The sequence below is a fragment of the Aulostomus chinensis genome, chromosome 11 (genome assembly GCF_037954235.1).
Source record: "Aulostomus chinensis isolate RoL2024-O1b breed Wild chromosome 11, RoL_Achi_v1.0, whole genome shotgun sequence".
Lineage (NCBI taxonomy): Eukaryota > Metazoa > Chordata > Actinopteri > Syngnathiformes > Aulostomidae > Aulostomus > Aulostomus chinensis.
The window spans coordinates 25,689,276-25,704,495 of NC_141330.1; the positions used below are offsets into that span (position 1 = coordinate 25,689,276).

General features: G+C 44.6%; 1 protein-coding gene across 1 annotated transcript; it reads left to right on the top strand.

Annotated features, from left to right (window-relative positions):
• The first annotated feature begins 110 nt into the window (after window positions 1–110).
• pou3f2b (POU class 3 homeobox 2b) lies at window positions 111–1,755 on the top strand. The gene has a single exon (XM_086219195.1). The coding sequence runs from the start codon at window positions 135–137 to the stop codon at window positions 1,278–1,280; it is 1,146 nt and encodes a 381-aa protein (XP_086075321.1). The 5' UTR covers window positions 111–134; the 3' UTR covers window positions 1,281–1,755.
• Window positions 1,756–15,220: the final 13,465 nt, after the last annotated feature.

Genomic DNA, 15,220 nt, shown 5'->3' on the forward strand with positions numbered 1-15,220 from the left:
GCGGAGGCGGGGTCGGGTCCAGGTGCGCCTCGGCGTCCTTTTGGCAGAGCGCCTGGGAGCCGCCTGTAGGCAGGAGAGGATCTGTCAAATGAGAGGTTCCTTTAATGAGAGCGACCAGTCCGGCTCCGAGAGTCATGGCGACCGCAGCATCTAACCACTACAGCATCCTCACCACCAGCGCATCCATCGTGCACTCGGAGCCCGGCAGCATGCAGCAAGCCTCGGCGTACCGGGACGCGCAGAGCCTGTTGCAGAGCGACTACCCGCTGCAGAGCAACAGCCACACGCTCAGCCACGCACACCAGTGGATCACGGCGCTGTCCCACGGAGAAGGAGCCCCGTGGTCCTCCAGCCCGCTCGGAGCAGAGCAGGACATCAAACCCGCGGTGCAGGGCGCCCGGGACGAGATGCACAACTCCAGCAGCAACCTACAGCACCAGTCACGGCCACCCCACCTGGTGCACCAGACGCACGGGAACCACCACGACGGCCGGGCGTGGAGAACCACCACGGCGGCGCACATACCGAGCATGGCGACGACGAACGGCCAAAGCCTTATATACTCTCAGCCGGGCTTCAGCGTTAACGGGCTAATCCCGGGCGGCGGGCAGGGGATGCACCACCACAACCTAAGAGACAGTCATGACGACCACCACAGTCCGCACCTCAGCGAACACAGCCACCCCCCGTCCCAGCATCAGCACCAGCACCGGCCGCAGAACCACCACGACCACTCGGACGAGGATACACCGACCTCGGACGACCTGGAGCAGTTCGCCAAACAGTTCAAGCAGCGGAGGATCAAGCTGGGCTTCACGCAGGCGGACGTGGGACTCGCCCTGGGGACCTTGTACGGAAATGTCTTTTCCCAGACCACCATATGCAGGTTTGAGGCCCTGCAGCTCAGCTTCAAAAACATGTGCAAACTGAAGCCTCTGTTGAACAAGTGGCTGGAGGAGGCGGACTCCACCTCGGGCAGCCCGACCAGCCTCGACAAAATCGCTGCGCAGGGGAGGAAACGGAAAAAACGGACTTCAATCGAGGTAAGCGTGAAGGGGGCTTTGGAGAGCCATTTTTTGAAGTGCCCTAAACCGGCAGCGTCGGAAATAATCAGCCTGGCGGACAGTCTGCATCTGGAGAAAGAGGTGGTGAGGGTTTGGTTTTGTAACAGGAGACAGAAGGAGAAACGCATGACCCCTCCCGGAGGAGCTCTGCCGGGGAGCGAGGATGTGTACGGGGACACGCCGCCGCACCACGGGGTCCAGACCCCGGTCCCGTGAACTCAACTGGATCTCTCCGCCAGGACTTGTTTATCCCCAAGATTTTTATTTATCCCCGAGGTTATATATAAATCACTGGACTATGAAGCGATATAGTGGGTGTTTTATGTATACTATAGATTGCAGTGAGTAATATCTGCTGAGTGAGAGAGGGGAGGACAGGACAATGTCCCCTCGCTCCTCTCCCAGAACTACAGGAACCTAGGCCCGCCTGTGTGGTGTTCTCCGAGGATACATGCCCAGCACTGTGACTCCAGCCGACGCAGTTTCAAGGTGTAACCCCTATTGTGTACTGAAATTATACTTGACGTTTAAAAGAAGAGGGAGGGGAAAGAGGGACACACGGTTTTAAACGAAAAGCATCGCTGAATGGTTTCCATTCGCCACTTTTATATCAAATCTTGACACAATTTTCCTGTGCGTAAAAGGGAAGTAAAGGCAAAGGCGTTTTAGTTTTGTAGCTCTAAATGGTGCGTCCAGCATTGACGGGTGGGGTGGGGGTGTGGGGTGGGGGGGGGGGGGGTCATAGGAGCTGCGGTGAGGGAGTGAACTGGAGGCCAGTAAAGAGTCCAGCTCAGGGTGACAAGCGCCTAAGTCCCATCTGTCAGCCGGGCTTTGTATTCACTCCACTGCTGGGAAACTGCAGGCCACATTCTGGGAAGACTGGGGTCAGGATTGAGTTATTAAAAACAACAACAGATTATTATTATTATTATTATTATTATTATTATTATTATTATTATTATTATTATTATTATTGTTGTTGTTGTTGTTGTTGTTCTTAGCATTATTCCCATCATTATTATTACATTTGTGCAGCTTTCTGGTTTAACTTTTTAAAGGTTTGGCCTGAGTGACGTGGCCACCTAAACTAGGATCATGAATCAAACAGCAGGCGAAATAAAAGGTATAACACATTTTCACAAAACAAACATCCCCCTCCCCCTCCCCCCTCCCCCCACCAGGAAAGACTCCGCGGCGTTTGATTGGATAATCTGGCACTCTTCCCCAGCAGGATGGGCTATACAGATGGATCTATAGGTGCATCTACACAATTAAGACTCACCAACTCTCACAGCATCCACTTTTGTAAATAGTGTAACTTTAAAAGTCATGGCTTCATCCTTTTTTTTTATTTTACTTTATATTTTTCCACTGGGGCACTTTTTTATGATTAATGTTTTCAAAAACAGACAGTTTTAAATCCATGTTTTTATTGCTAATCTCCCTACTGCCTTGTATCTGTGTGCTATTTATCTTTCATTTGGTTGCCGAGATTATTTCTTTGCGTCGCTTTTTTCATTTGGGCTACCCCCCCCCACCCTGAATTAATCAAAATATATATCTATATCTATACATATATTTTAAATTTGTTTAAATTATCAAAAGAGCAGTGTTTGATTCCAGTCAAAAACTCAGCCAGCATTCTGATCGGAATAAATTCAGGCTACACGTGAAGAGAAGCATCCAATGAACCCCGTTGAAACATTTACATTTGATCCCAACACTTATTTAACTCACACTCCAAATCAAAATCAAAATTATATTATTATTATTGTTATTGTTATTATTATTATTATTATTATTATTATTATTATTATTATTATTATTATTATTATTATTCGCACGATGTTATTTGAATTCGTTCCACGCGTTTCCCTCCTGCCATTTTCTCCGTCTACATGTCGCTTTATTACTGGGGAGGGGCGTTTTATTTTATTTTATTTGGATTTTTTTGTTTTTTTTTTTAGATGTGCTTTTTATTGAGATCGTAATTTATTGAGGGTGGTTTTCTACACGACACAGAGGGAGATACAGTCTATAAGAAGGCTTCTGCTTGTTAGGGGAGAGCTATTTTGGTTTCAGCGGCTTTGCCTGAGCCTGAGCCGTCACAGCTACATGTATATACATCTTTTCCTCCGTAGCTTGCTTCTTCTTTTACGCAAAGACACAGAGTTTGTTTATTCCTCCCTCCCTCCCTCCCTCCCTCCCTCCCGAATTCAGTTTCTCCTTCAGAAATAAGCACGCAGGAGAAACGATCATGGCATTGAAAATCTTCCTCAGTAGCTTTAATGAATCCATCCGAGTCATAATTCGCTGGACTGGACGTTGAGCTTGTGGGATGTAGACCTGTAGCAGTCCCACGCTCCTGCCCTTTGTTTTTGTTTTGCTTGTGAAACCAGTTTTCTTTCTTATATATTTTATTTTATTGGGGCGGGGGTGGGGTTATAGATTATGTCATATTCACTGGATGAACTTGGGGTAGTTAAAACAGAGATGTGGAGGTGTTTCATCACTTGACACATGAACAACGGACTTGCACATTTTTAAGTAATGGGGTTGATATTAAACAGCTTTTTTTCCAATATCGCGACTAAATGTATTTCTTAAACCAGAGTATCTCTCTCTCTCTCTCTCTCTCTCTCTCTCTGTTTATATATATATATATATATATATATATATATATATATATATATATATATGTAAAATTTTAATAATGGCCATGGAAAGGGACTTGTTTCTGTTCCGACTGCTTTGAGAGGGGGGCTGGCATTAACTGGGAAACCTCAGCCTCCATCTGTGGTTCAACTAGGGGGTGTTCAAAGTGGGGCCTGGGGACCAGCGGTGGTCCTTAGATCCTCTGCAAAGGGCCCAACATCAGACTAATATTCCGTTTTTAATTATGAAAGTACAGGCTACTGAAATATAGATACGTACAAACAACCATCAAAAATATTTCATCATCAGTAAAGTAGCAAACAGTTCATCTCTAATCCCTAAAACCCACCATCACTATTTTGCCTTTATTTTCAGCTGCAGCAGCAGGAAATGCTAAAATGTATACTTTTCAACGTTTCCTGTTGAGGTCAAGTCTGTGCCTGCACACCTGCACTACACCTGGCGAGGTGCAGCCAGGCAAAGAGACACTGGCACACGCCATCAAAAGAGGAGAGGAAGAGAGACAGCAGGCCGCAGCACCTGCAACCAGACAAAGCGCAGGGTTTCCTTCCGTCCTCCTTCCGGATTAAAATTACTGATCAATTTAAAAAGGGGGGAAAAAAACCTCAGGTTTCAGCGGGACGTATAGTGACAGGTATTGACAGTGGTGGGCCTGATGCTGGGCTCTGTCACGGTCCCCCGGGACACGGAGGGGGACACGGTGTGACCGGGAGAACAAGAGAAGAGCTTTATAGCAGCTACAATTTAACCACCAAAATAAACACTTCTATTTTTTTCTATTCAACTGTAATTGTCGGGTTCTCAATGGCTAATAAAATAATAATAATAAAATAATAATAATTATTATTATTATAATATAAAGCTGGTGTGTTTAGTGCCGCACCCATGTGCTTCAGCAGCTTAATCTTAACGAGGACGATCAGTCAGGAATCAATAAGTCGGTGGAGTTGACCAGTTAACCTGATCACAACCTAACCAGCAGGTCGCTCTCCTGGACTTCGTTCCTGCAGACTGAGAGCTGCAGGCGTGTTGCGTGTCGCCACAACAGGCCAAATACAGGATTTGGGACATTATTGATCGGACGGTTTCTCCAGTTCACACCGCCAGGAGAGTGTGTGAGCTGGATGCTTTTTGTCTTCAGGAATTTTCTCTGATTTTGATGCCCTCTTTCACGCTGTGCTCGTTTATTTGTCTGTTTATTTGTTTTCTTCAATTTCGTGAGAGCAGACGCTCGTGAGCGTAGGTGTTATCGCGTGCATGCAAAAACAGCACAAACGTGTCCCTGACGTGTGACGTCTGGTGTGAAGTGACATCCGGGAATTTTACTTTTTTCTTTGTTTTTATTGACATTATTGTGGCCAGTAACCCGAGCGCGCGCCCTACAGTGTTCTCCACGTGCTCGGCAATTAATAGCGCGTCACGTTAATTACACTTCCTTCCTCCTTGTCTGGGTGAACTGTCCCATTAGACTCGGCGGCTGGGAGGAAGAGCTGCTCCGGCGCCGGGCTGAGCTGAGAGGGAACACAGGGGATAGTCGGGGCTGTAGCGCCATCTAGTGACGTCGGCGTGACCCCGCAGTTCAGCGTGTGTGATAGTGTGAGGAACAAAATTTTTTTTTTAAATGCAGCGCGAGAGTAGATCCTCGTCACGTGGGGAGGTGTAACAATATTCTGATGAACGTGAGGTCTGAATATAAAATATGATTCAACCAGAACTCACTGCATCGTCATATTTGATGCGTGTCCTTTTGTTTTGTTTGTTTGTTTGTTGTCAGTAATGACATACATGACAAAATAGACCTGTAAACGTTTGGTCGGATCAGCATCAAGTCTTGACAAAAATGTTGACCTCAAAGGGAACAAGGAGAACATTTTACCCTGAGCGTCATTGACGATAATGGTTAAGTTGGCCAAAAAAAAAAACAAGTCAAATATTTTTTAAAAACAGAAACATAACTCGCTATTAAGTCAAATATTGGATAAATGTAAATGCAGAAATACAAAAATACTCTTTGAATTGTAAATATTTAGAGGAAATATTCTCATGGTGGGAAGGTTTTGGAACGACATATCAACCTTTCAGAGACACACAGAGCGCTTCTGTCAGTTTCTCAGAGGCGTTTATGAAAATAGGACAGCGTTATTTTACAGGTGAAGTGTCTGATACGTCCACATCGCGTGCTCGTCTTGACCCAGACTGAGAACCAGTCGGTTATCATGTTAAGAACCTCTAGAATTCACTCTCTCGATTTATAATACGTTTGAAAGTGTATTTGATTGTAGATTTGTGTTAATCGACTCCTAATATTAGGCCTTGCTGTAACACACGTGCACCAATTTAAAAAGGCAGTCTGATGGAAGATGCAACATACGGCTTAATCTTATGAGTTAAATCGGAGTTTTATTCAAACGCTCGTGTGTGTTGAAAGTTTACAGCTGTTTTTCTGCTAAAATGTGACTTTAAGTAGCCCATGAGCCACATTTTCTATCTACGCCTTCTGAACATCTAAAAACAAAAATTCTTTTGAAGGAGAAGAAAGTTGTTGTGCTCAATTATGGCTGAATTCACTCCGAGCAGTTAACCGTCCTGTACGGAGTAGTGAGAGTACATCCTTTCCACAGAGCTAACACAAGAATATCAAATAAACACCTGAAGATCAGAAAAGCTGGCACTCCAAGACAACATTCACTTACTTTAAAAGATAATTAGAAGAATAACACCTTCTTTACCTTAAAGGCGTGTCTCGAGGGATGATGATCATGGAACATATTCAATCTTAACTCTACTAAATCTAAATATATACATAAAAACACCTGCAAACAGCTAATAAAGGTGGGTTCAGAAGACTGCAGTACCCTGAGCTTAATGTACTCGTATCAAGTGATGATCACTGGACAAGTTGAGCTCCGTACGCAAAAGAAGTGCCAGCTCAGATCTTCTCCTCTGGAGGGGATCGCTCAGGCTGCTGTCGTTTGTCTGCTTCCAGCCACTCCAGTCCCATCACCTGCTGCTTTTCTCACCTTCACGTCACTGTAAACCGATTGTCACCCAGCATCTGATGTTTGGACCGAACAGGTAATAATCCTGTCTCACCCAAGACATTTAGAAAACGTCAGGCGTAAATAATAGTTTTGGTTTCAGCTGCTTTGTTTCACACGGCCCCTGCTGCGTGTTTGGCTGGACCTGCACTGCTGCTGCTATCGGTTACCATGAGTCTGCTTTTACAGTCAGACGTCACCTTTGACTCTAGGGGAGGTCCCGGGGAAAAAAATTCTGCCGCTTACAATAATCCTTTCTTTGTCTCATCAGATATAAATCACCATCTTATTTGGAGACGTCTGAATTCTGAGCTGTCTCCGCTAACATGGCCTTTGATGGAAATAAGAAGCAAGAGAATAAATCAGTGTTCAGAGGAATGAACCTGTCCAGTGTGAGAAGACACGGTTGACAAATAAGAAAAGCAGCTGTGCTCATGGACAGAGGTTTTTTTTTTTTAGGGTAATTTGATCACTCAGACTAGTTGCAGCCTCACTGATAAGACAATAACATTCAAACTGTCAAGTCAAGATCTGATCATTGCAGACAAGAGAAGACCGGCGCAGTGAGACGAGAGGAGAGGAAGGCTGTGTCTGAGGGAGCTGGTTTAAGAAACACTGATATCAAACTGTGTGTGGGGGAGGGAGAGAAGAGATCCTGACCTAAGTTCTCCTGTCCTCCGAGTCGTGAGGGGCGTTTTGAAATGCTTCATCATTTCATCCCAGAAGAGATCTAACTCACTCTACATGACAGTACTGAAGAGAGGCGTCGAATACTGCATTCATACCACTAAAAAGCAGTAGCTCGTACAGTACGCTGCATGGGATTACTCCACATCTACACATCACTTCCTGGCAGATTTGAGTGTTATTTCGAGGCCGGCCTAAAAACCTGGAGAAATATCCTCCCAACCACAGATTTCTCTCAGTTTACTGTCATCATCCGCCTCCCGATTCTAAACATCCAGATAAAATCAACAGGCTTGCAAGTATAAATACTAGTGATGAACTATAATACCTGTTCAGTAGCAGAGGTGACCAGTACCAAGGAAAAGGCAGTGCAGTGAAGTGGGTCCCTCAGTGTACACACACGCACACACACACACACACACACACACACACACACGCACACACACGCACGGATGACTCAGCGCGTCAGTTCTTAATTAAATCACTAAATACATGATTTCATTTGACAGCAGGAGATTCAATACCTATTTGGAAAAATGACAAATTAAAATGTAATTAGACAACAGGCAGATATTTCTCTGTCTGCCAGCAAAAAGAAATAAATAATTTGCCTCAAATCACATAACATAATATAACATTGTGTCATTTTTAATATGTTTTTGTGACTAATATTATTTACCCACAATAGATCTTCATCTAATGTCGGTGTACAGTTTCCCTGTCAAACAGCATGTCCATCTCTGCATTGTGTGAGGATGAATCAGCCTTTACACACGCACGCACGCGCGCGCACACACACACACACACACTCACTCACACACACAGAGTGCTACGAGCTCATGAGCTGAACATGATTCCACCGTTTGACATTGTTGTTCTTCAATCTCACTCAGACGCATCGCAGCTAATTACGCTGCGCTCACTTAAATACACAAATGCATGTGTGCGTTCATTTGTAAACGAGTTATTGTTTAATTATAACTTCACATGAACTTTGCTGATCAGCGGGGCGAATCGTGTCTCCCCTTCAACACATAATTATTCAGGCTGTAATTGCTTGGCCTGTTTGTGAAACATGCTCGTCTCTCTGGGCGAGGCCATCTTCTTCAGCATCAGAGCAGAGAGAGTTAAACAGTCGACAGTCACAAGATTTACGCAAAAACAAAACAAACACAAAAACCATTACTAGAAATCAAAGACGAGAAGTCTACCCCAGTAAGTGTTTCTTTAAGTTTGAGGATGTGTAATCAATTCCGAGTTAAACACCAGTTTAGTTAAACACTAGTAAAACTTCAAATCGTCACAAGTGTGTAGCCAAACTAGGATTTCTTGAAAATTCTTGGGAATGTATGCTGATGGTGGGTTTTTTTTCCTATTTTTGTCATCAGTTCAACTCAGTCGTAGAATCTATGATGAATCAGGATTAGCTTCCAAACAGGCTGCGATGTCGCCAATCCTGCATGTCGGTGGAGGAGGTTCAGGAGGGAAACGTTCCTCCATCGGCAGATGAGTGTACGAGCAGGCCTCTGGATCCGCCCTGCACGACGACACTCAAACACCCAGCTGAGGGCCAAGAAGCGAAGCCCCGCTTCCGAGTAACGGCCCACTTTGAAGGTGTCATTTGTCAACGATCTGAACAAGTCTGCGCTTCACATTTCACTCTCCCAATCGAACGGGGACAGCATGTTACCAGAACGTTTGGGTGTCAATTCCTATTCCTGTACCTACTATAATTTCCTTAACATGAGCTCAGGGTGAACGTCTGGGTTCAACAGGCGATTTACAATCCTGAATAATCCTGATGCTCCACGTCCCTGCCAGCAGGAGGTGAGGAGCTCTGAGGAGGACCTCACGGGTACCGCTGGACTGCAACCGCGGCATTTGCACGCTCCACTGACACGATGTCGCATGGTGATGAGCTGCAGGAGCTACGGCTACCACTCACAGTGTCAATGACAAAGTTCTCCCTTCACAAGTGTAACTTTTAGTTGCAGTAGACATTTGATTTTCATTTTTACAGCATAATTAGGAAGTCGGTGGTGATTGCACCATGTGATGCTACTAGATAATCGTACCAGTATTTGGACTGGCTCCCTATGAAGCTTACTTTCACCGGGCGATTCTATCTGACACAAAATACAAATATGTTTGAGTAGAAATTATTCAACCTTATTATTCAACCAGGTGGGTCACGATACAAGAAATGTGTAGATTTATCACGCAACACCTCAGATGTCACAGGTTTGAGGGAGTGTCCCAGGTGTTGCGTCCACCTGTGCATTAATAATAATAGTTTCATCAGCATGCTGATGTGAAACACCCGCGAGGAGGAGGAGGAGCAGGAGGAGGAGCAAGAGGAGGGGAAGGAGGGATTGTCCTGGCAAAACTGAAGCGCTCACAAACACAGACTTGAACAAATTTGTAAAGAAATGTGTTTGAAAGAATTCTTTTTTGTATATAAAATGCCTGAGCTTTTTTTTTTTTTTTGACCTTAAGGAATAGGTGCCAAACACTGTTTTAATTTTTATCAATGTTTAGTGTAAAATGATGAGAGGCTCCCTTCACTGCACCTCTTCAGTGAACATGTTTGTCTTTGATTGGCAAGCTGCTGTTCATGGTTTTTGCATGCAGTGGCTCACTGCTGAGCTGCAGCCCGGCTTTGCCTCAGTGGTGCCGACTGCAGCGACAGAAGCAGAAATACCAGGAGGCACAAGTTGTCCAGTTCCCCTTTAAGTTGAGTTACGCATTTTAAAAACCTTTTTTTTTTTTTTTTTTTTCAAAACTTGAAAATCTAAGTTTCCTACACAAAGATCTGTGGCACTTTTTTGATATTGAACACAATGTATCACATTAACAATCTTAAATACGAAGAAATAAGTGCACTCTTTGTTTTGTTTCTGCATCTGAGAGAAACGACTGAACTCCTCAGAGCTCACACTGACAGCGAGGGCAGTCATGAGGTCTCACGCAGACGTTGCTTTGTTTTCAAGGATCACGCCTCCAGAACTGTTCAAAAACAATGGAAGACACAACAAGAAGCTTTAAGCAAGCAAGTAATGACTCGCTGTAACGTGACACGATTTTCCTGCTCAAACATTGTATCTGCACCACGAGCGATCAGATCAGGCTGGTGCTGCTTGTTTACAGTAATTACAGCGAGGTATCACTGTTCAACAACGTGTTCAAATGAAAACTGGTATCCTCCAGGATTTGGACCTGCCTAAAAGCATCCGCGCCTCACAAACCTACCATGGATTTTAGCATTTAGATGGATTTTAGTATCTATGTGCTGAAATTTTCAATATCTTCCGAAAAAAAACTAAAATAATAAGCTTTAGACACAGCAGAGCACCCACTGACAGGGATGTCTTCATTATTAGAGTCTAAGCCCAGAAACTGGAGAAGGAACACCAAGCCACATAATGATGGGTATCATAGCGAGGCCCCCCTCAGGCAGGTCTGAGGCCTGTCGAGTCCCAGCCTGAAGAGAGCTCGGAGGAAGCAGACCACAGCTCTCTACAGACGTGTGTCACACTGATGGGAAGACGATTACTACACAGTCGGGGTGGTGCCATATTTGTCAAGGTATGTTCTGGTGTCGCTCATGTGGTCTGTGGATAGAAGCAAGCAAGAAGGAACTAAGAAGACAGAACATTGCACCAGCACCACCCCTGTTTTAATGCAGCTGGGATGTTTCCGTTGCAGAGTCATCAAGCTTTGTCTTTAAGCTGTTGAAAGACATAAAAAGCCAAAGGGACTGCTGTGGGTCCCCCCTCGCCTGGATATATTGGTCTCTTGGAGGAGTCAGTTGCACAGCAGCAGCAGCAGCGGTGGTGTTAGAGTTGGTGGCTGAGGAATAATCATCGGGGAAGCAGTTCAAATTAATACTTCAGCCGAGACCGCCTCAGTCTCCGTCATTAGGGCACATGACAGGGCCACAATATACATCATTAAACCGGGCATAAACAATTCATTAAAAGGCAGTTAAGAAGACAAGCTAATGTCACGTCTCCCTGTGGTATTAATAGACTGTAAAATGGCAGAGGGTTAAAGCAAAACGGATCATCCCACCACGACTTTCCAGTCAGTCATCCTGACTAATGGCTTTGCTAGTTGTTGTGGATTCAGTAAACGACCCCATTTTCTCTCTCTCTCTCTCTCTCACACACACACACACACACACACACACACACACACACACACACACACACAAACAAGTCCACCAGAGAAGCCTCAGCATGAGACGATTTACATTTGTTCTGTCAGTGATCATGCACTGTTTACTCAACATGAGAAACAAGTGGCAATGGAATATGCATGTATCCATCCATCCATCTATTTTCTATACCACTTATCTGTTAAGGGTCATGGGGGGGTGGAGCCTATCCCAGCTGACATTGGGCGAGAGGCGGTGTTCACCCTGGACGGGTCACCAGCCCGTCGCAGGGCTGTCAGGAGCAATTAGGGGTTCAGTATCTTGCTCAAGGACACTTGGACATGGTCACCGGGGGAAGTGAGGATCAAACCAGGGACCCTTCAGTTGCTGGCCGACCACTCTACCTCTGAGCCATGCCGCCCCTGAGAATGGAATCCATCCATCCATCCATCCATTTTCTTCCACTTATCCTGTTAAGGGTCGCGGGGGGGGGGGTGGAGCCTATCACTGCAGTTTTCTGGCGAGAGGCCGGGTTCCCCCTGGACAGGTCACCAGTCCATGGCAGGGCCAACACATATAGACAGACAACCATTGGCTCTCCCAGCCACACCTACGGTCAATTTAGAGTCTGGATTAACCTGGTCCCTCTTGATGTCTTTGGACTGTGGAGGAAGCTGGAGTACCAGAGAGAACCCAGCAGGAACAGGGAGAACATGGAGACTCACCCAGAAAGACCCAATGCCCGAGACGGGACTCAAACCTGGAACCTTCTTGCTGTGAGGTGACAGTGCTGACCACTGCTCCACCGTGCCGCAGAGAATGAAATATATCAACTTAATTATTTCCGCCAATGCAGACTCCTGATCATCGAGCCTGACTGCTGCATCCCTATGGCTGTGAATATTGGCTGATATCAGCCTATAATTGATGTATGGTATCGGGGTTTATGTTGTCCAATTTGTGCCAATTTGAAAAGAGATGCTTAGGATAAGTAACAGTTATTAAATCCCAAAAGATGTTTATTATGTCAATGTTCAAATGTCATGAATTGTAGAATATTCGACTTCTATGTCTTACTTATAACTTTTTGATGACCACAACTGAGAAATCATGGCACAAAGATTACTGGAAGATACAATGCTCTTAGGTAAATCAAGCACCCAGTATCGGTCAAGCTCTTCTTAATACAAAATTTGAAGTCATGTTACTGATCAGCACAATATTATGGATGTTAAACTCCAACTTATCTTACCATCATTTCAGAACGCTGTCAAAAGTGTTTCATAATCTAATTTGGAGGAAAAAAGATCAAATATATATCAGACCCGATATATGGACGTCAGCATGATCTCACTCCTTTACATCGGTATCGGTCCCCAGCATCCTGCATCTGCCAGGCCCAACTGATAAAAGCCACGTTCCGCAAGGATCAGAAGAGGCTCATAAAAATCAAGGCACACACACGCAGACATGGAGTCCGCTGCATTGCAAATTAGCTTTCGGCCAAGTCTTCTCACAGAGCGCTCACGCGGCTGCACAGGGAGCACCACTGAGCGCACCCAGACTGGGAGGCAGGAGAATGCATAATCATGAGAGGAAGGTAGGGAGCAGGTTCAACATCAAAGTATGGAACCAAACTGCTTCAAGACAAGTAGCACCAGTAGTAACAGCATTCATTTTTATAAAAAAATTATCATTGCCGGTCACTGTTGTGGTTTCCTTGTGTTACTGCAGTCTTTATGTTTTTTTGTAAATGTTCCACTTGAAATACCAGATGTCCACTCACTAATATTGATGGACGTATTGCAATACTTCCTCTTATAATACACTATCCCTCCAAAATTCTGGAGAAAGCAGTTGCTAAACAGCTCTGTGACTTCTCCACAGCAACAGCTTATTAGAGAGTTTCCAGTCAGGTTTCAGGGTTCATCATAGCACAGAAACAGCACTAGTCAAAGTTACCAATGACCTCCTACTAGCATCAGATGAGGGACTGGTCTCTGTGCTGGTCTTACAAGATCTCAGTGCAGCTTTTGATACCATTGACCACCACATCCTTCTACAGAGACTTGAACGTGTCATTGACATTAAAGGAACACATTAAATTGGTTTAGATCATATTTACTAGGTTGATCTCAGTTCGTACTGACTAATGATAACCCCTCTGAAATCACTGCAGTCAGTTATGGTGTTCCACAAGGTTCTGTGCTTGGACCAGTTCTCCTCACACTATACCTGCTGCCTCAAGGTCACATTATAAGGAAACACTTGATTAATTTTCACTGCTGTGAGGACGATACGCAGCTGTACTTATCAATGCATCAACAGGAAACAAATCAGCTGACTAAACTGGAGGCCTGTCTAAAGGAGACAAAAACATGGATAAGTTATTGTGCTGGGCCCAAAACACCTTAGAGACACCCTATCTAATGAGATAGGTACCCTGGATGGCATCACTCTGGCCCCCAGCACCACCATAAGGAACCTAGGAGTTCTCTTTGATCAGGATCTGTCCTTTAACTCCCACATTAAGCAAATCTCTAGGACTGCTTTCTTTCATTTTCGTAACATCGCTAAGATCAGACACATCCTGTCTCAAAAAGATGCAGCAAAACTAGTCCCTGCTTTTGTCACTTCCAGGCTGGATTACTACTATTCCCTCCTATCAGGCTGCACCAGTAAATCCCTAAAGACTCTCCAGCTGGTCCAGAACGCTGCTGCCCGCATGTTGACTAGAACTAGTAGAAGAGACCGTGTCTCTCCTGGACTGCTTCTCTGCATGGCTCCCTGTCAAATTCAGAATAGAATTGAAAATTCTCCTTCTAGGCTCCTTCATACCTGACAGAGCTCCTAGTCCCCTATTATCCAGTTAGAACCCTTCACTCCCAGGATGCAGGGTTACTGCTGGTTTCTAAAAGTAGAATGGGAGTCAGAGCCTTCAGCTATCAGGCTCCCCTTCTGTGCATTCTGATCCTGTGGATCCAAATTCATTGTAGGAGTGTGGCACTGGACCTGCTCTACTTGTAAAGTGTCATGAGAGAAACTTTGTTGTGATTTGGTGCCTTACATATAAAACTGACTTGACTATCAATGCCTCAAAATACCCACAGATAAAAGATGTTGAGAGAAAGGGGTCAGAAACAGCCACCAGGGCTTCCTTTGTTCAAGACTCAAACAAGAATGGCTCCATATGTTCTTATTAAAACATTATGTGTGTGTGTGTGTGTATGTACGAATATGTAAACGTACATATTTATACATACACACACACACATATATATATATTCATACATATATGCGTGTGTCAAAGCTCTCAAAGCTGACACGCTTGGTTATACACTGTTTAAATGTCCAGCATTCACAATTAAAATTACAAAACATGGTCGTATTCATCAACTTCTTATATTCCATTGAACACTGGTTGTTTCTGGTTGAAGCCTCTTCCTTGGTTGGCACTGTTGTAAATGTAGTAACTGAAAATATATTTGAATTTATTGGAGCTGGGTTGGAGTCTGAAGACAGGGCCCACAGCAGGGTGTATTTTATCTATGGACTGAACTCCTGTCTTCATGTAGTACTACAGTTTTGAACTGTAGCAC

Bases quoted from the DNA above. Each gene is read 5' to 3' on its own strand.
- pou3f2b (XM_086219195.1), top strand. From the start codon at position 135: ATGGCGACCGCAGCATCTAACCACTACAGCATCCTCACCACCAGCGCA.